Genomic DNA, 20,980 nt, shown 5'->3' with positions numbered 1-20,980 from the left:
TCTTGGGCAACAACAAGAGATTAACTAGAAAATTCCCTCGGAAATTTTATTGTGCCTGCCACCTGCCGCCCCCTGCTGCCGAGCGAGGCCGCGGCGGGGTGAAAAGTACGTGGAAACCATGTCATTAGCTAGTGATTCTCGATCGCAGCACCACCACGAGGCCACCCTCCAAATGTCAGCTGATTTGAACAAACTTGTTAGCATGCGATGCTAACACCTAACAGCGATTTAAGTACGTGGAAACCATGTCATTACCTAGTGATTCTCAATCACAGTGCCACCATGAGGCCAACCTTTAGAATGTCAGCTCATTTGAACAAAGTTGTTGCCATGCGATGCTAATACCTGCGATTAAGGATGCGTGGAAACTATGTCATTAACTAGTGATTCTCGATCGCAGCGCCACAACGAGGCTACCCTCCAAATTTCAGCTCATTTGAACAAACTTGTTAGCATGCGATGCTAACACCTGCGATTTGCCCAAAAAGCGCAGAGGATACCTCCCAGGTGTGGCTGACCTGGAATCTGGAGTTATATCACATTCTGAGATGGTGAGCTAATTAGCTTAGCGCGGCGGCTAATTAGCTAGTGCGCCATGATCGCAGCGCCCCCATGAGGCCACCCTCCAAATTTCAGCTCAATTGAACAAAGTTATTAGCATGCTATTTGGCATGCTAACAAGTGTTGATGCTGAGTCATTGGCATCAGCATTCAAATGCATTGAAAAGTATGCTGCCTAAGCTACTGTATATGTGTGAGCACTGTGTGGTCAGCCATCATGTTACTGGTCCAGCCAATCAGAGGAGCCGTGTGTGTTGCCAGGCAGATTTGTTGCTTGAGTCTGTGCTGCCAGCCTGATTGGGATCAGCTTGTGTGATGTCATGGAGCCGGCTCCTGATTGACAGGCTGCAGGTGGCAGAGACTATGGGACCTTATCTGAGGGAAGAAGGTGTTTAAGCACAAACGCAGGTCCCGAACAACTGCTTATAGTTGGAGAACCGTGACACTTGGGTGAAAAATTGCTTCACCGTGGGCGTCGGGAGAAGTTGAAGGACGTACGGTGTGGTTTTCATGTCCTCACGAGGTTCCGTCTCCCCGTGAGGACTTGAAACAAATGGCTGAACTTTGGGGATTTGGGGAGAAAACGTCTCCCCAAAATACATAGGGTTACAGAAAATCCTGCGCTCCCTGTCAATTAAGTCCTCTGGAGGGAGAACCGTGTCTCTCTGAGACAAAAGTGTCCCCTCGTGAGAAGCACAACGCCTGTAGCTACATTTTGATGCATAATATGTTGAGAAAGACGAAGAAATGTGGCCGTGGCGACGATAAAAAAAACTTTTTTTTTTTTGTAAAATGGCAGTTTCTCTCCATCTAACCGAAATCTCCTCACTCTAAACTCTCCACATACACACCCATACAAAACTGGGAAAAGGAGGGAAAACTTGATGACATTTGAAGGCTCACAGTTGAAAATTTGTAAAACTTGTGAAAAATCTGAGGACATATGTGAATAGAAGACAAGTGCGGCAACGTTTTAAGAGTAAGTTGGAGTCTGTAGCTGAAAATTTGGCAACGTGATGTGGCATGGATAAAGTGTGATTTTTTTTTCTTTTTTTCTAAGCTCCCATGTAAAGCGGATGGGAAAAATCTTTGCCGTTTTTTACGTGTTGTTCGGAAACCATTTGAGATATCCATAATCTGAATAGAAGCACACGATTCCCGATAATTGCGCACGTTTTGATAGATCATTGTGTACGTACTCCAAACGGTGCGGGACTAGTTGTCCTGCAAACTTTGTTGGCAGAGGAAGAATAATAATATTTTTTTTAAAACTGCGTTTTCCCAGGATTGTAATAATTGTGCGACGCCTAAGAGGCGTCGCACAATTAATTAAAGTTGACGGAACCACAAAACAAGGTTTATTTCTTGTAGATAAATGTAACCTTGAATGGATTTAAGCTTCGACAATCAATTATTTTTAAATGGGATCAAACATCATGGTAATCACTGTGAAAAATATATACCTCCTTTATTTATTATTTCATTTGAATCACATGCTTTTTAGAGCAGTTAATAAGAGATGAGTGATTTTGTGTGATTTAGTTTTTTTCCATCGAACATGGAGAATATCTGAGACATGATTTGCTTGCCACGTCTAATAACAGAACACTTTCCTAGAGTTTTTGCAATACTTCATTGCACATATATTGAGACCCGTGTTCCTCCCTCAGCCAAACATTCCCATGAGCGTCTGACAAGCCACCAACCAACCCACTTTTCCTTTCTTGTTCTATTTTTCCTCCCCCATTGCTTCGTGTCACTCTTTCTTGCTGCCTCACCCTTCGTTCCTTCAGTCTCTTTCTCATTCTGTTTGGGCAGACATCCAGGGCAGATCATTGCTCTCAGGATTTCATTAAAACGATGTTGATGGAGCACTCTCCCCAGCCTAAGTAAATGTGCACAAGTCCATTTGAGTGTGCATTGTTTGGAAATGGATTACTGAAAGTTGGAGCAGTAAAGGCAAAGAAAAAAAAAAGAACGTCAGACAGAAAAAATAAAGGGATGGAAAGAGCTACATGTTTGTCTTTCAGATAAAGGAGAAAAGTTTATTTGGAATCTGTAAACAGCTTTAGTGAGGTGGAAAAAAAGCTCTGTAGGAATCAGAATGAATGCTGTACTCTTCTTATTCCAATTATACTGAGCTTATCGTGTGCGTGTGCGCGTGCGTGCGTGCGTGCGTGCATGTATTTCTCCTGGTTTCACCCCTTTCTGAATGAGCATGTCACTGACAGTCTACATGAAGTTATCTGGCACATTGGTGGAATTCCCTGCTCAAGCTACTGCAAAAACATGACAGGTGTTTCATATCGATGGTCTGTGTATCTTTACGTACACGGACACACATGCGCACACACACACACACACACCGAGTCATGGGACCAGAACAGACATCAGTAAGCACACACATTACCTGACCAGTGAATGCTAATCCTTCATCTCTTGTGCACCAGGCTGTCGTAGGAACACACTCGTCTCACTGCGATACCTTTTAACCTGACAGTCTCCACACAGCGGCTCCTCTGCAGCCGCTCTTCAGACATATCTCCGGCTGTCACAGCCGGTCACAACCTGTCACAGGCGGTCACAACCAGGTGCATCTAGCTCCACACAATAACCACAGTCTGCTGACACCAGGATGACAGCACTGAGCTGCGTTTGCTTCGAGTCTGGAGGAGGAAATTTCTGGCTGAAAACACGGTCGGATGTGTCACTCACAAGCAGTTTGAGAACAAAACATTAGAAAGTAGTGTGTTACTGTAACAACACCTCTTTCACCAGCACGGGCAACTCGTTACAGGGGCTGCATGTTTTTGGGTGTAACATGTGATAAGCGATAATGTTTGGAATTGTCATAATGATGTGAATTACAATAAATACAAACACTGGAATCCCTTTGTCAGTACCTTTGAATTTGCTAATTATCACATTTATTCTAATTGAAAAGCAATTAGTTACGCTTTCCTCTCATCTTTAAAACTGCCATTTTGAATTTGAAGAGCGGCACTTCACCTATCATGTAGACCAGGGGTCGGGAACCCACGGCTCCGGAGCTGCATGCGGCTCTTTGGCCCCTCTGCTGCGGCTGCTTGAGCCTCAGTCCAACTGCTGTTCATAGCGGGGCGGGCCAAACGGTACAGTAAGGCAAAGCTCACCCAGACCAACTGTGTTGGGCGGCCCCATGACAGAGAATGTGGTAAAATGTAGGAGGGGTTGTGAACAACGCAGGGATGTAACGTCATTACGCAACAATAGTGGTGCCAAGGACATAGAAATTGTGGCCTTAATTTGTGGAAAATCTTCTCAATCCGAACTACAGCGTCCAGATCCCGCTGGAACTCCTCTCCTGTTACTGAGAGGAGCATCTCAACTCCCCGGAAGCTGTGGAGCACCAATGTTTCAATAAACCCAGTAAACAAAACAACCAGTGTGTGCAAAGTGGCGTATGTGAACAATAACGGGTCTGTTTAGAGCTGATGAATTATTTTAATATTGTGGAATTGTTGAGAGCGACGATCGTCACTGCCAGTCAGCAGATGTGTGGAGGAGCCACAGAGATCAGCAATTATTCACTTAATGCTAAATAATCCCGAATTACACAACTGAATAGCATTGAAAGTCACAGTACTCACACATGGTTCTAAAAACCCTCATCTCTCTCCTATATACACCAATTTAATAATATAGCAGGGGGGGGGGCATAATTCTTCCAATAACATCCAGATTAAAACCCTCATCTCTCTCCTATATGTGGATGTGGGGAGCTGTTGACCTCAACTGGGGATATTGTCAGGCGGTGGAAGGAATACTTCGAGGACCTCCTCAATCCCACCACCACGTCTTCCATTGAGGAAGCAGAGACTGGGTTCTCAGAGGTGGACTCGTCCATTTCCCAAGCTGAAGTCACCGAGGTTGTTGTGAAGCTCCTCGGTGGCAAGGCACCGGGAGTGGATGAGATTCGCCCAGAGTTCCTTGAGTCTCTGGATGTGCAGGGACTGTCGTGGCTGACTCGTCTCTGCAACATCGTGTGGCAGGCGGGGACAGTACCTCTGGACTGGCAGACCGGGGTGGTGGTCCCTCTCTTCAAGAAGGGGGATCGGAGGGTGTGTTCCAACTACAGAGGGATCACACTCCTCAGCCTCCCCGGGAAAGTCTATTCCAGGGTACTGGAGAGGAGAGTCCGGCCGTTAGTCGAACCTCGGATCCAAGAGGAACAATGCGGTTTTCGTCCTGGTCGTGGAACACTGGACCAGCTCTAGACCCTCCACCAGGTGCTTGAGGGTTCATGGGAGTTCGCCCAACCAGTCCACATGTGTTTTGTGGATCTGGAGAAGGCGTTCGACCGCGTCCCCCGAGATGTCCTGTGGGGGGTGCTCCGGGAGTATGGAGTCCGGGGCCCTTTGTTTAGGGCTGTTCAGTCTTTGTATTCCCAGAGCAAGAGCTTGGTTCGCATTGCCGGCAGTAAGTCGGACCTGTTCCCAGTGCACGTTGGCCTCCGGCAGGGGTGTCCTTTATCACCGATTCTGTTCCTCATATATATGGACAGAATTTCTAGGCACAGTCGGGGGCCGGAGGGGTCCAGTTTGGGGACCACAGAATCTCATCTCTGCTATTTGCAGATGATTTGGTTCTGTTGGCTCCATCAAGCCTGGACTTCCAGCGTGCACTGATGTGGTTCGCAGCTGAGTGTGAAGCAGCTGGGATGAGGATCAGCACCTCTAAATCGGTCGGTGGAGTGCCCTTGTCACAGGTAGAGGAGTTCAAGTATCTTGGGGTCTTGTTCACGAGTGGGGGAAAGATGGAGCGTGAGATCGACAGGCGGATCGGTGCAGCGTCTGCAGTTATGCGGACGTTGTATCGGTCCGTCGTGGTGAAGAAGGAGCTGAGCCAAAAAGCGAAGCTCTGGATTTACCGGTCGATCTTCGTTCCTACCCTCACCTATGGTCATGAACTATGGGTCATGACCGAAAGAACGAGATCCCGGATACAAGCGGCTGAAATGAGCTTCCTCTGTAGGGTAGCTGGGCGTCACCCTTAGAGATAGGGTGAGGAGCTCAGTCACCCTTAGAGATAGGGTGAGGAGCTCAGTCACCCTTAGAGATAGGGTGAGGAGCTCAGCCACCAGGGAGGAGCTCGGAGTAGAGCCGCTGCTCCTCCACATCGAGAGGAGCCAGCTGAGGTGGCTCGGGCATCTGTTTCTGATGCCCCCCGGACGCCTCCCTAGGGAGGTGTTCCGGGCATGTCCCTCCGGTAGGAGGCCTCGGGGCAGACCCAGGACACGCTGGAGGGACTATGTCTCTCTATGGCCTGGGAACGCCTTGGGGTGCCACTGGAAGAGCTGGAGGAAGTGTCTGGGGTGAGGGAAGTCTGGGCAACTCTGCTCAGACTGCTGCCTCTGCGACCCGGCCCCGGATAAGCGGCAGACAATGGATGGATGGCTGGATGGACATCCAGATTATAGGTGTTTTCAAACTGGAGAATTCATTTTGTCTTCACTGAGCCAAAACGTATCAACCACAAAATAGTCACCCATTTTAGTTCTGTACCAGGGGTGTTTAGTGAAGTATCATATGATACTGTAATAGATTACTGGTCTGGAGGCTGGCTCATCAACACACTCACTCTGAATTCAGTGTCCAAAATAATAGGAGTGTGTGGATTCTGTTTTTGGGGCAATATTTCACTTCAACACAAAACAGCTTGTACCTTTTTCAGTCACCCGCACAATATAGCATATATCCAAAGACCCCCCCCCCCCCCCAGCTTCACAAAGTACTTGTGCTTATGTGTTGACATTAGGTCTGTTTTAATTCCCATCATCACTTCAGCTACCCTGGAGTCATTCCCTGTGGTATTAATGCTCTTTCTACTGAAAAAAGCTCATGCGCTTTTTATTATGTTTTTTTCCTGCTTCCCTGTATGCATGAGTTGCTCAGCACTTCATGTTATTAAAACAGGATTTTGGCAGAGCTATCACTGGCCCACAGCAATAATTACTATGGGTTTGCGTAGCTGCCTGTGACTCACACGCCTTGGAAATGTTATTACTAAAGTCTGTCTCATTGGAGGTGCGCAGGGAGCTTCTTGTGAAGCCCGTTCTCTTTGCTCGGGCCATTCCAGTGACACTCAGCTCATATCCCAACAGCGTCCGGGGATATAAGACCAGATGTACAAAACAATGCAGGGAAGAAGCACGTAATGACAGACATGGGGTGTGATAGGGTGTTTTGCTTGGAGCAGCTCTTTTTCTTTAAATGTTATTCTGCCTTTATTTCTCTGTTTTTCATCTCACGCGTGGCCACAAAAACAAAAAAAAAACATAAGATGATGAAGTATGGTCACTGACCGGGTGACAGATGAAGCAAACACGGATTGGTTATTTTATATTTCTGTCGTAGAAGATATAGCTTGTATCTGAGCGGTTTCATTGCTCTCTGACAACAGAAAGGGCAAGAGAAAGTGTCCTGGGGTCTCAGTTTAGATGAAAAGATTCAGATATGAAGTAGTGAGAGATATGAGAAAAGCAGTGAACTCAGAGGGGCTTATATAGCCTTTATTCTGCTATTGATCTCCACTTCTCTGTATTTCTTTCTTGTTCCTTTATTTCCTCAGTCTGTCACACACTCACACAACCACGCACTGCAGAATTGCTTAATTCCTCGGGCTCTTTTTTCTTGTCTGACCCGTGTCCTCGGGACAAGAGCTCTGTCAGTGTGTCTTGGTAGTTCAAACCATAAAGAGCTTCTCATTAGAGAGGTCATCTTCCCAATCTCTGCAGTGACACCAGCTCACTGCACATGAAGTAATAATACAGCAGCAGTTTACACAGAAGCAGTGGTGTAGTCTATGAGGCTAAAACTGTCCCTATGTAAGAATGTGTTTATCCTTTGACTGATTTGTGCTTGGATTATATCCCACCACCTCAGAATGTATAAATATGCACAGATACATCTCCGAAACATAAGCATGCAGAATGAAAACACCCCAAACACGCGTTTTCTGTAGCTCATTGTCTTTATTCATTCTTCTCAAACAAGAAACAGGGCGGTCCATGTTGGTTCGTTTCCACCAGCGGCTTATCGGCAAACGCTCAGGTTTTGCAAATTGCCATTATTAAACTGGTGGTGGGCTCACCTTGGATATCGGGGGAAGGTGGTGTGGCGATGGAAGGGAGGCACAATCCGGGATTTATGTACGTGTGTGTTCCTCATTGTTGGTGGAGGTGTGAATGCACAATCTGAGCCTCTGCATATGTTCCCGGCTGTGTCCGTGTCCGTGTGAGTGCGTGTGTGAATTTTAAACAAGTGGCTGTCAATTTCAATCAGCTCGGCGCGTGGCATGCCTGAAGCCCAGGTAGCCCAATTACAGGCAGACACATTGGATGTAGCAACAGCAGCTCAGACCTGTCACGCTCTATTCCAACAGGAGACACTAAATGTTCTTTTGGCTGATGACTGCAAGTCAGAATATAGTGAATGTTTTGGCTGCTGATGGGGGAGTGATAGAACGACGCTGCTGTGGCATTGCGGCTGACGACGGCCATCAAAGCTGTTTCACCTATTCTCCCTGGTTCTATCTTTTCTTCATCAGGGGGGGAAAATCCCGGTGAGGTGGACGGCTCCGGAGGCCATCGCTTATAGGAAGTTCACCTCGGCCAGCGACGTGTGGAGCTACGGCATCGTGATGTGGGAGGTGATGTCGTTTGGCGAGAGGCCGTACTGGGACATGTCCAACCAGGATGTAAGTGGGAGTCGACATTAAGAGGCGCAATTATCCCATTAAGTTCCTAATGTTATGTATTTCCCTTTGAAACAGTATATTGAGTACATACAGTGAGCAATCTCCGGGCACTCCATTATGAAGAGAAAGCCACTTTTCTTTGATACAGACAGGTGGGCTTGGAGAGAAGTGTGTTCACTACTGATTCAGCACAGCATCAACACAGGAGATGGACTTTTTCTTTTTTAAAGACATAGCGCTTTCCAGGAAGTTTGAGTGCCAGTTTAATCAGAAGTTTCAGAAAAACCATTAAAAAGGCACATTTAAGTTGGATTTTTATCATTTTGCTCACAAAAAAAAATAAAAACAACTTTGAATGTGTATAAAGCAGATCATTAAACGAAGCAGCCGTTTCCGTACAGATGTGGTTATACTGTATTCGCCCCCACAGACACACAATCAAGGATAACTCATAAGAGAGGAAGCTGTAATAAATCACACATTTTTTATCAGCACCCATCTCATAGCATCGTTGCTGAAGATGTCCTTGACTCTGACTTTGAAAGCAGACTTATTATGGGCATAGTCTCACACGATCCCCTTTCCTTCCTGGCCAGCTTTTGAGAGCAATGAATGATTGCTGAGAGCTCTGCTTTGTTCTCTATGTCCGCTTGGAAAAGGTCCACGCTCGCAGGCACCAACACAAACACACACAACCATTGGAAATGGGCCCACGTGCTGACGTCGCTCTCGCTCTCTTCCCATAAGCTCCTTTAGTGAGACAACTAGCCAACCATCAGGCCTCTATGGACCTCACTCCACCAGGACGGTCCAACCCAACAGATGTTGCCTCAGTGGGCCAGCAGCAAACACTGCCTGGTGGGACCGGCTCCACTCAGCATGTCCGGCTGCTCGGCCCACACAAGCTCAACAAACCTAACACATACACGCACACACACACACACACACACACACACACACACACACACTCTGCTGCGCCCATTCTTTTCCCTCTTCATCTTGCCCCCCACCCCCCCTCTTTTTTTTCTGGCCCATGCCAAAACCAGAACCACTTTTCCTCCTGAAGTCCCCCATGCTAAATATTGCATTAAAGCCCCGCTCTCTCTCCCTCCTCTTTTACTTCTTTTCTCCATATTCACCATTTGTCAGGATTCTGCTGACTTGCGCGGGACTCCAGGGTGGAGTTGGCAACCTACAGAACAGCACCGAGGTTTTAACGATAGTATCTTTTATACATGATTTCACATCGGGCTCTTATCTCGCAACTAAGCATTTTCAAGAAGAGATGATACCTGCAGACACAGTGGATGTATGAAATACAGCAATCTAAGTAACCTTTAGTCTTTGTAATGACTTTGTGAGTGCAGAATAAGCATATCTTACTCTGTTTGATAGTTTTAAGTTGCTAAAATACAGATTCAAAGACATGGAAAGGAATAATTCAACCATGATTGTTTGTTGATTCTCTTTTCTTTTTTGTTAGTTTGGTGACTTTTTTTTACCACTCATATTAAACATATTAAAAAGACACTCAGCATGACTTTAAGTTGGATCAATTGCAGTAGAAGATGAATGGAAGAATAAAGAGATTCATGATTACATCATGTCTCGCTTTAAATAGCAAGAAAAAATAATGTGTGTCAACATAACGTCCTGATTTACTCATTAAATTTGATAAATTGCATGTTCACTTTCAGTTTGTAACAACATCATATGGAAACAGGTGTATTCATTGTGTTTACATATGAAGGATTTGTGAGAAGCATCTTTCCATGTTTGTTGGCCTGTGGCCACCATGTACTGATTAATAAATGCCCCGACAAGGACAAAATGCAGAGTTTTACTTGTTGGTTATTAATCATATCAAAGCAAATAAAACAGATTTCACAAAAAAGGCAATATGTGAGATGATCAGAAGATATATTTTCCTAAAGTATGCAAATAAAAGTCATGGGGAGAGATTGGAGGCAGTGAAATAGTGTGATCATTAAATCACAATTCCTCCATTCCTGCTGAAGCCTCAAATCAAACTTACAAAACACTCCAACCTGTCTGTGGCACCAAAACTCTCTAACAAGCATCGGATGGCCTGCAAAACTTTTAGGAGACATGTGTCAAGCCTCTGTACGTCACCTCGTTAATTATGTGCAATCTGTCCTGAATCCTCCAGCGACTCCACAGTGACACTGTCTCCATCCCTTCACTTTCCCTCGTCCTGCAGGAGTGACATGTGACTGGCTGGAGTCAAGAGGAAGGGCATGTCAGCCTGGGTGCAAACTGCCACTTGAATGACCAGAAGAACTGTCACTACACCATGGCGGGGGGGGGGGGGGGGCAGATATGCTCCATGTGATTGATTAGTTACTGAAAGCCAAGTCAGTAACGTTAATGCTTTATTTCTAATGAACAATATTAACCGAGACAAAATCCTCTCAGGAAAAACACTGCCGCTGACAGCAATCGATGGGAGTGTTCCCAAAGTGCAGCGTACAATGAAATGTGCCACGATGTGAGTCCAGCCTGACCGCCCGCTCCTCTTTCCTCTCAGGTGATCAACGCCATTGAGCAGGACTACCGTCTGCCCCCGCCCATGGACTGCCCCAGTGCCTTGCATCAGCTGATGCTCGACTGTTGGCAGAAGGACCGCAACGTGCGACCGCGCTTCACCGACATCGTCAGCACGCTGGACAAGATGATCCGTAACCCCACCAGCCTCAAAGCCGTAGCCAACATCCCTGCAGTGTATGGGAGCACAACGTGCACACACACACACACGCACACAGTTCACGTCTGCAACTACTGTATGCTTTTATCTGTTTCTTTATACAGTATTTGCACGTGCCATCTACATTAACCAACCCAGCATGCTTACTGTTTTTCACCTCATAAAATAAACATTAATTTATTACTGTTGATTGCATCAAACCTGAACTTTTCCTTCCTTAGATCTGTTTTCTCGCCATCCAGCCGCACTATAAAAATTTTCACTTTCTACTCGACAATGATGAAACAAAAACATGTTTGTTTTTTAAAGGAATCCAATCGTTAAAAAAACAAACATTTCATTTACATAAATAACACCAGGATGCATTTGTCACTTTCGGACTGTTTGTGCCACTCAGCTTCAAACGATCCTCTCCAGCCCGTTCAGATTGTCGATGAAGTGAATTTCTTCACAGATTTTCTATTTTAGTTTACCAGGCTGTGGCTGTGCCACTGAGGGTCATTCACACACTTTTCCTGGAGCCATTTGTTTTGGCTGTGTGCTTTGTGTTTCTGCCATTTTGCCAAAAGGTGAACTTCTTTCGCCTTGCGAGCCGGTAGACGGTGCAGTTGATCATGTTTGTTTTCAGGCTTCCTCTTTAGGAGCCTCTGTAGGAATTTCTCTGAAGGAATCAGAATTTCTCTCATTTCCCAGCTTATGTAATTGTGACCAGTTCAGTTGAATGTGGTTCTGAGTGAAATTGCAGTTACAGACTCTATTTGCCATATAATAGGAGACATTCAAACAAGAAATGGAGGTTTTTATTGTCTAGATTTTCTTTTTGCATTTATTTTGCGAGTGAGGATTGTTTTGGGAACAGATTGTGGGTGAGAGCAGGTCAGGGACCAAAGCTATGGGTCTCTCTATACTTTTTGTTCTTTTTAAACCTTCTCTCAAACACACCCACGCCAAAAACACCAATACCTCCGTGTCTCTCCTCCTGAACACCCCCTCTCGCTTAACGTTACATCAAAGCACTTCTGTGCACCTCATCCTGCTGTTTTTTTTTTTTTTTTGTCCTCCAGGCCTTCTCAGCCACTGTTGGACAGATCCATACCCGACTTCAACACCTTCAGCTCGGTGGAGGACTGGCTGGCTGCCATCAAGATGAGCCAGTACAGAGACAACTTCCTCAACTCAGGCTTTACCTCGCTGCAGCTGGTAGCGCAGATGACCTCAGAGTAAGTTCACCTGCTTGTGTGCAAACGATCAGCTCCGAGCCCACATGGCACTCAACGGGCACTCATATGAAATGACTCAATGTCAAGTGCATGTATTTTTAGCATGATTGCACCCAGTGACTGGAGCCATTCTGCGATTACTTCCAACCAAAGCCTTTTTGTGTATTAAATTACTGCAAGAGAAAATTACTTGCTGTGGTAAGAACATTCACATTTGTGCCACCTCAAGATTGAACTTGAAAACAAGCATCAAGAGCATCTCAAAACTGGTGATAATGTAAAAGAACATATTTCTTAGAAGACCTTGGCCAGACTCATTCAAGTCCTGCATAAAGCCAATTTATACGCAATCATAGTTTGTGTGTGTGTGTGTGTGTGTGTGTGTGTGTGCGCATGCGTGCGTGCATCCTGTGAGGCGCTGCTCACCTGTCCAGGTGAACCTGCACTGATTTGCAGTAAACTGATCAGATTCCTCCACTCGTTTCTGTCAGGTGGATAAATCTGTGGAGACAATGGTGGATGTATATTACCTGCTGTTGTTTTCTGTTGAATATCATGAAATCGTTTCTCATAGCTCTCGTGTGATCAGCAGACACACATATCACACTTGGTTTAGTTTAATTAACAATGATGCTTGGTCTACAAATGTATGTGAAAATGTAAAATCATTCTAACATCTTTTATTAAAAATGTATGATTGGGGCTCAACGGTATTTATGCTTTCTTTTTGCAATTCAAAGCAACATGCATTATTACCAAGTCTTCTCTCCAGTGATAGAATTAATTTAGTAAATTTGTGTTTTCTGTTCATTGCCACCAGCTTTCTATCCAGAAAATGTACCTTCATATATTGTGCTGAAAGGACTGTAAATGCACCTCAGAATGGCTCCTTTTGTGTAGCATAATTGATGTATATTGAAATGATCTGTTCTCACTTCAATAACTGGAAATACTTGAATCAGTTTTTTTTCTTTACAAAATGTGTTCTTGCTTTTCAATTTGCCTCCCTGTGACTCTTTCACTGCAGGGACTTGCTGAGAATAGGCGTGACGCTGGCCGGCCACCAGAAGAAGATCCTCAGTAACATCCAGTCGATGAGGGTGCAGATGAGCCAGTCTCCTACGACCATGGCATGACTACAGGGGGCGCTGTGCCATGGAGTGGGCAGCATTCGCAGGACCATCAACAACGGCAGCCCTCGAATGACACCTGATTCATCGGAACGCGCCAGAGTCGAGACTATTGTCTTAATCTAATCCACTACCATGATAACAGGAGACCAGGGTCAACACTATCACACTGTCATTCGTCATGCAATCCACTCCAGGCATTCAGGGTCCAGACTAGATACTGTTTCTTCGGTTCATTGCAAGAGGAGGACGGGCATCAGTCGTTGTAGTTATGAACTGCCTTTCATGCCATCGGAAACCAAAATAACTCCAACAATCCGACGTGGACACGGGAGAGTCTCAGGAGTCCGGACTGCGGTCGCGCAGTGAGATCCTACTTCTGTATTTTCTGGACCGTAAGATGTTCCCATTGTAAACTGAAATGTGAGATGTTTAGGAACATGTGACCTGTGATTTCACCCATACTGTTGTTGATTTGTGCGATGAAGACGATGCCTCAGCCTGGCCCGGCGAGAAATAAGTCACAGGAAGAGGGGGAGAAGAAGAAACTCATGAGTGGAGGAGTATACAGGGATGTATAGTATTATTGCAGCAGTGATTTCAACCGTCATGTCGTCTTTGGCTTGTTTGAAGGTTTTAAAACGTGTATTGTAAATGAACGGGTGAAACTTCAGAGCTTAGTTCTATTTTTGTCTTTTAGCTTTTGTTTCTTTGTTTTTCATTTCGTCACTATAGCAAGATGCCACCAACCTGTATTTGAACTTGAACACTACCTGTGGAGCCCCGCCCCCACCCCAAGGGCTTTTTAACCAGCCCCGCCCAGATTCAGAGAATATAAATACCTTTATCTCTTGCTAAATATGATTATATCTTTCATAATAACCTTCATATTGAAGGTGATGTATATGAATATGTATGTACAGAACTGTCTGCTTGCATTTTTGGCAAAGACATGTTGGCTAGATTGTGACAGACACACACAATGTGTAGATTTCTATGCACCCTGGTTTCCTTTGGACACTGACTTCCTCATTTGACTGAAACTCTTGTGTAGAGTCCATGAAAGGAATCACGGGTGAAGAATTGGTATTGTAGATCTGTATGAAAATTGCTGTAGGAGTTAAAATAACTGACAAAAATATCCATTTATTGGAGATCATGTTAAATGTGGGTGTACACATGCTGTCTCTTGCTAGTGAGCACTTACTTGTACAGATATGTTTTATGTTTGGTTTGTTTTCTTGACCTGTTGTTTGTGTTGGGAATGGTCCGCACCGTCCGTGGTGAACGCAGCTCCATACCTCGGCCGGCCAAGATCTGTTGGGTGAGTATTTGCTGATCGTACCACTCTACATCAAACGCCTCTATATTTGGGAGATTCTATTTCAGGCAAATCGTGTCAGAGTTCCTCATGAGTGCTACAAATATCTTGGCAAGATTTTCTGCGGGTTTTGAAATGCATAGGAGAGCAGCTAATCAAGGCAGTAGAAATCAGAATGAACCACCATCACTTCTCCTCTCGGTGAAAATGAACATCTGGGCTGAGGTTTGCCAACAGACACCCGAAGCCATTTCGATGAATATACAGGCTTAAGCAGACTACATCGGCGCAACGTTCACGGTGCACTGCCTCCAATAGGCTGCTGCAGCTAAGCTGCTGAGTTTATGTCTGCATTTGCTCTATATGTTGCTGCCATATGGGAAAGTGAGTTGAAAGCAAACGCTATAGGGCTACAGAGAGTTTCACACATTTTAAATTTCCTCCCAGGCTGCAGGAATTGGTATTTGGGAGTGCAGTCTTTGGTAGTGTTTGATTGTGAGATGTCTATTTCTCCCAAAGGGTGTCATGGATGACAGCCTATTAAATTACACTTTAGTATTTCTGAATATATTTAGAGGATAGTCCACAAGGAGGATGATTTTGGGGGCCTGGAAATGGTGTTCTTTTGATTGCAGTTTGATTGCACATTGCAATGTGACGCTGCTTGATAACAATTGTTGGTATTCCGACAGTGGGTCTTACCCTTTCTTTTACTTATACTGGTTCAGGCTATAGCAAAGATAAAGATATATTTTCCAAGTAACACTGGCCTTTAAAATGAAACAAAATTGACACAAATGGACACAGCAAAGGCTGATGCTCCTTTGACACGGAGCCTTGTAAGCAAAGTCTCGAACCGTTATGATGAGCTATAGCTGTATTAATTTTTGCAGTGGCTGTGACCCTGTTGAAATCCTTTTCGGCCCCATTTGAGGAGACATGAGTGACGATGGTTGTAACCACCTTGCATCCAAAATTAGAAATTGATGGCAGGCCCATTAGCGGATTATTAAGTATACTCAGCCCTCTCAAGTCATACTCCTCCTGCTCCTCTTCTGTCCTGCCCTCTCTCCATGGCTGGCATATCTCCAGCTCGTTTATCCTGGGTGTAACCAAGCTGTCCTGGGCTGTGTGTGATGCCGGGCTAGGGCAGTGCTGGCCTGAGAAATGCTCGGCTTGATGCTCCACTGGGCCATGCGAGGGTGCAAACACCTGCTAAGACCCCCGTCTGACAGGCATCTGATCAGCCACAGGGAGGGAGACTGATAGGGCTATCAGAACACACAAACACACACACACACACACACACACTCACGGAGGAAGCCTCCATCATGCTATTCTGTGGTCTGGATTCCCGGCTGATGCCTAATGAAGAGAAAGTGGACCGAGACCCGAGAGAGTGAGCACATGTGTGACAGAAAGACAAGGATGAATCAGCCTACTGGAGTGTGGGGCTGCATGGCATCTATGGCATGAGAAAGGGATGGTTAGATGAAAGTGTGAAAGGTGGTTTATTGAAAGGAATCAGTCTCTTTTATCTCGCACTCTGGATCATAATGCAACATGGCTTTCATTATATAAATGATCATTTTTTTGGGGTTACTTTGGTAATGAAAAATACTGTAATCAAGCAACTGGTTTGCCTCATGGGCGAAATCAATTGCTTTTTTCTATTCAATTATCCCAGTCATTGATTTACCAAGTATTCCTAAATATAATCACATGCCCCTCAAGATTGGTATAAGTCCCATTTACTGAAGCCAGTGAATCAATTTGAATGCATGAGTTTTCTATTCAGCTCAGTCTCATGTATTTGCTTTTCAACCCAAGAGCTTGTGAATGAAATGATAGAATGTGTTCATTATGCAACAGTGTGATTCTTTTTTTTTCCATTTGCTGTGTTTGTCTTTCTAAATATTTGACTGTAATGACACTCCAGTGTGATGAATGGAGAGGCGGTTTGCCATCGCTCCCTGAAAGCCGCTTCATATAGAAGCCATTCATCACACACTGATACAAGACACAAGAACACAGCTTGTTAAATGTTTCACAGCACTGTAACTGTCTCAGAAGTGACCAGCCATCCTTTCAGAAGCCCAAATCATGTCTGTCATTTATGGATCAGAACATTGGAGGCTGTTTGCTCCTGAAAATGACCAAACAAGAGTCTCTGCAAGACTAAACTCATTAAATTATTCCATTCTCTTTTTTTCCTTTTCTGTTTAGGACTGTGGATGTTGAGGATTTACACTCCTGTAAACCCCCCCCCCCCACCCCCCCCCCCCCCCACACACACACACACACACACACACGCACACACACACACACACACACACACACACAGGAGCAGGACCAGGCTACATCTTCCCTCTGTGGTACACGGTGGATGGAAGAGCTGCTTGTGCACTTGTCATTATTCGTTGATTTGTTGGTGTGTTTGAGGACGACTGGATGTTTGTTGTCTGCGTATCAGGCACATTGGTGTATACAGACATTATTGTGTGCACAGGTACACTGTTCAAATGTGTGAATGGGTTACTTCTTTTGTTTGTTATTTTTAGTTTGTGTATAGCTGCCACTTGTAAATTGTGACAAGTATGTGTCAAGAGTTTGTAAACTGTAACTTTCTGAGAACTATTGTACTAAAATGCACTCAATAAAGGCCTTGGAAAACAAGTCAATCAACTTTATCGTCTGTGACTCAGTGGATGCGTTTTCTCTTTTCATTAGAAGTGAGTCAAGAAAAGCAGGAGGACGGGTTATTATCCAGTATCCCTACTGTCAGGACTCTTCTTGAGTGTGACGTCTAATGCTTGGTTTCATAAAGGCTGAGGAAATAAACAGGTTTTTTCTCGGTGCCCGTCGTGCTGGCAGTACATGCTAAAAGCCATCAGCCACTAATAAACGAGCCGTCACTTGCATTGCATGCAAACCAAAAAGATGGCTCTCCAAGAAAAGTGACAATATTTTGACAAATGAGGGGAAATTATCTTCCAATCTAAAATCTTATCAGTGTCTCAAACACACACGTACAAATAGGCTTGCAGTTACAGCAGCCTCATAAGTTACACTTGCCAGAGAGACTTTTAGAGCCCTTTGCACATTGGAAGGCATGTTGCACAGTAATGATATGGTTAATGAGGTGAGTCAAAAGATATGGGGAAGAATCCAACTCCCAGCATTCCTCCATAACAGTTTATTGACTCTAATTGATTGATAATATCCACCCTCATATTAGCAGAAAGACTGCTGTGCAGGGGCTGTGCCAAACAGAGAAGAAGCCAACAAGATTCATGAAACTGTCAATTTTCTCTCTCTTCAAGTTTGCAATAGTAACTAAAGTACCTCACTTGTTGCTTTGTCCTTTTCATGAGGGAGTATGTCATGAGGACATGACTGAAAGTCTGGAGAAAGGCTCTTCTGCAAAATATGATGTGACTGAAAGACTCTTCTAGTGATTAGACAGCAGGTGTCAAATAAATGACCTATGGGCCAAAATTGCCCCTCCACGGGATAAAATCTGGCTTGAGAAATGACTCCAGGAAGTTTAGAGATTACAGAGAAAATGTAATTTATTGGGAGCCCCACATTTCATAAAAGAGCAGCAGTTGCAGCAAGCATGGTTTAAATCGCTATTTATTTCAGGTTTTGTAAAGAGATGTAGAACTACACTTTCATGTGGTTTGTACTTTTTTGCTTCAAAGTAATGGAAACCTTTGGAATTAAAACCTAAGATCAGATTTTGTGCTTTTTTATTATCCCTGAACTAATATCAAAGTCGCATCCTTCAATTAGACACTTTTGATTTAAAAAAAAACAAAAACTATATAGGCATATATAAAGTACTGTAAATATAGTAAGTATTCAATGGATCAATACTCTCTGAGATCATTATGGTTCAGTGGTTCGTCTTGAGTCTCATATGCTGGGCTTCTATCATGAATTAAACACATACACTACATGTTAATTGCCAGTAGGAGTAAATGATAGACTGGAGGTCTCTCCTGGGCAGGAACCATTTCTCAAACAATTGATGGATGGATGGATGGATGGATGATGCAAAAAGTGTAGAGATCCTGAAGTATTATCACGTAGTATAATGGTGCTCCATGTGAGGTTATTTTGAACCAGCTTTGTTACAAGAACTGCATTATTAATCCAGAAGTGTTTATTTAGATTTGCAACCAATAATTTTACTATTTCAGATTTTGTAAACACACTTTCAGAACTGCTGAGCACTGTCACTTTTGGTTTACCAAGTGGTATAGAATGTGATTAGTGCTGTGCTTCTTGCATTTTTATGCTGATTTAACAATCTTGTTAATTCCTGGCTTTGAGGTAATGTACATGAACATAGCCATTGCTCACCCAAGGGGCAAAGCACACCATGATAACTTGAATAGCAGTTGTGGTTAATGCAATTAGCAGAGATATAAAGTGTTGTTAGCCGCAGAAATAGCTTTCATCATTGCATTAGCAACAACAATTTTCACACCCTTTTACAACACAGCGACCTTGTTTCATTCCAGGAGACGTGAATCTCTACTACCATGAGTAGTGAGACACCCCACATGTCAGGACCCCAGAAGCCACGTGACCAGATCTACAGGTTGTGGTTTTCTACTCACCTCCACCTCTCCTCCAGGGAGGAGAGCATTGAAACCTCTAAGCTTTTAGGCCAAATTCCACTACTCTACCAGCACAAGGATGAGTTGCAAGCTGCCATAGCTCAGGAGCGTCTCGTCCAGTCAAGTGGATGGCCATTCCCTGCAGCCATGGCCCCGGGGATGACTTGAACAACGCAGCCAGCAGGGTGTGGCATAGGAAACCTGACAAATGTCTTGGAAGTTGGCTGCATCCCACTGAACAGACACTCCTCTCTTTGAAAACCCCTAGGGTTTTGTGGTGTGATGACACACGTCTACCAGTCCTCTCTTCCAACCACAACCTTTCCAACCAAACAGCATCGTTCTGATCTGAGGATAATTTCCTCACTCAATGAATCACCAATAATCTATGTTATAGTTTCCAAAGCTCAAAGTAAAGAGTTGTCTCCATCAGAGAAACTCACTGAGTAGACTTTAAAACCTCTTGGACGAACATGTGATGGAGGATACTGAGGCTGTCCTGCAGGAGCTGCCCTAACTTGTTCCTGTTACGCCACACAGCCTTCGATTCATCCCAAAAGGTAAACAGACAAGTGAGGGACCTGACTCTCATGGGAGGTAGGGATCAGTATAAAAGCTCAGGAAGTATTCGGTTTCATAACTCATGTGGATGTAAAATGCAGGTAAAGAGAACAAAACTGTACATTCTGCCAGCCCACAGAAGCAGTGGTCAGAAAGACCTTAAGCTCTCTGATTCATACAACCTTATGTGGTGTGAGTAGTAGCTGAGTAGGTGCTGACCTTCAGTTTGTTTCTTTTGCTTCCAAAAAGCTTGGCTAGTTGGAATTTTGAAAAATAATTTCTCGTGTGTGTGTGTGTGTGTGTGTGTGTGTGTGTGTGTGTGTGTGTGTGTGTGTGTGTGTGTGTGTGTGTGTGTGTGTGTGTGTGTGGATAGGAATGCATCAGGTCAGAAAAACAAACCTTCCAGACAATTTGTTGTTTACATACTTAGATACCATATTTATGCTCAACAGCGGAACAATTTATCTGAACTGTAGTTTTGTTTGTGGTATTTCAACCAGCCAGTGGTAATACTAGAATTGTGAGTTTGATCATTAGAAGCACGACATGCTTGGCATGATGTCGTGTTCAGCACTTTCACCTCAAATCAAGAAGACCGGAGTCCCATTCAAGACCAGACAAACAAAAGGGTTGCAGGATTTATCAGTGCTGAGAAAACAAATAATGGAGCCATCTTCATGTCAAGCTTTAAAAGTCATCATATTCAAACAGAGTGGATGCTCCAGATATCATGGATGACAATCGGATAAAGATACAGATGCAACAGTACTATACTGCACAATGGCTGGTGCAGTTACTTGAAAATATCATGGTTCATATAATCTGAATGAATATATATTATATTGTATCAAAATCAATTGTTATTACATGCTTTTTCTTTGAATTTATTCTTCATTTTTCTGTAATTGGTATTGTAAAGTAATTGCAGTTCATTGCTCTATTTCTATCTAATCTATCTATCTATCTATCTATCTATCTATCTATCTATCTATCTATCTGTGATGCAACACCACCACTCATCAGAGATTTCTAATTGCTCAGGAGACAGTTCAAAGTCATGTTGATGGTTGACAGTAATTGCCTCATCTCACTAATAG

General features: G+C 44.2%; 1 protein-coding gene across 1 annotated transcript in view; it reads left to right on the top strand.

The window, feature by feature from the left end:
- The window catches only part of ephb1 (EPH receptor B1), a 218,997-nt gene extending 204,831 nt beyond the window's left edge, over positions 1-14,166 (top strand). Inside the window, exons 13-16 of the mRNA XM_080503748.1 lie at positions 8,149-8,298; positions 10,847-11,040; positions 12,088-12,243; positions 13,271-14,166. Of these exons, the coding sequence (XP_080359874.1) occupies positions 8,149-8,298; positions 10,847-11,040; positions 12,088-12,243; positions 13,271-13,379 (609 nt within the window). The 3' untranslated portion in view covers positions 13,380-14,166. The remainder of the gene's footprint in view (positions 1-8,148; positions 8,299-10,846; positions 11,041-12,087; positions 12,244-13,270) is intronic.
- Positions 14,167-20,980: the final 6,814 nt, after the last annotated feature.

The sequence above is a fragment of the Blennius ocellaris genome (genome assembly GCF_963422515.1).
Source record: "Blennius ocellaris genome assembly, chromosome: 10".
In the NCBI taxonomy this organism is placed as follows: Eukaryota; Metazoa; Chordata; class Actinopteri; order Blenniiformes; family Blenniidae; genus Blennius; species Blennius ocellaris.
Note: the sequence above shows the minus strand (reverse complement) of the source record. Positions and strands in the feature narration are given on the sequence as shown.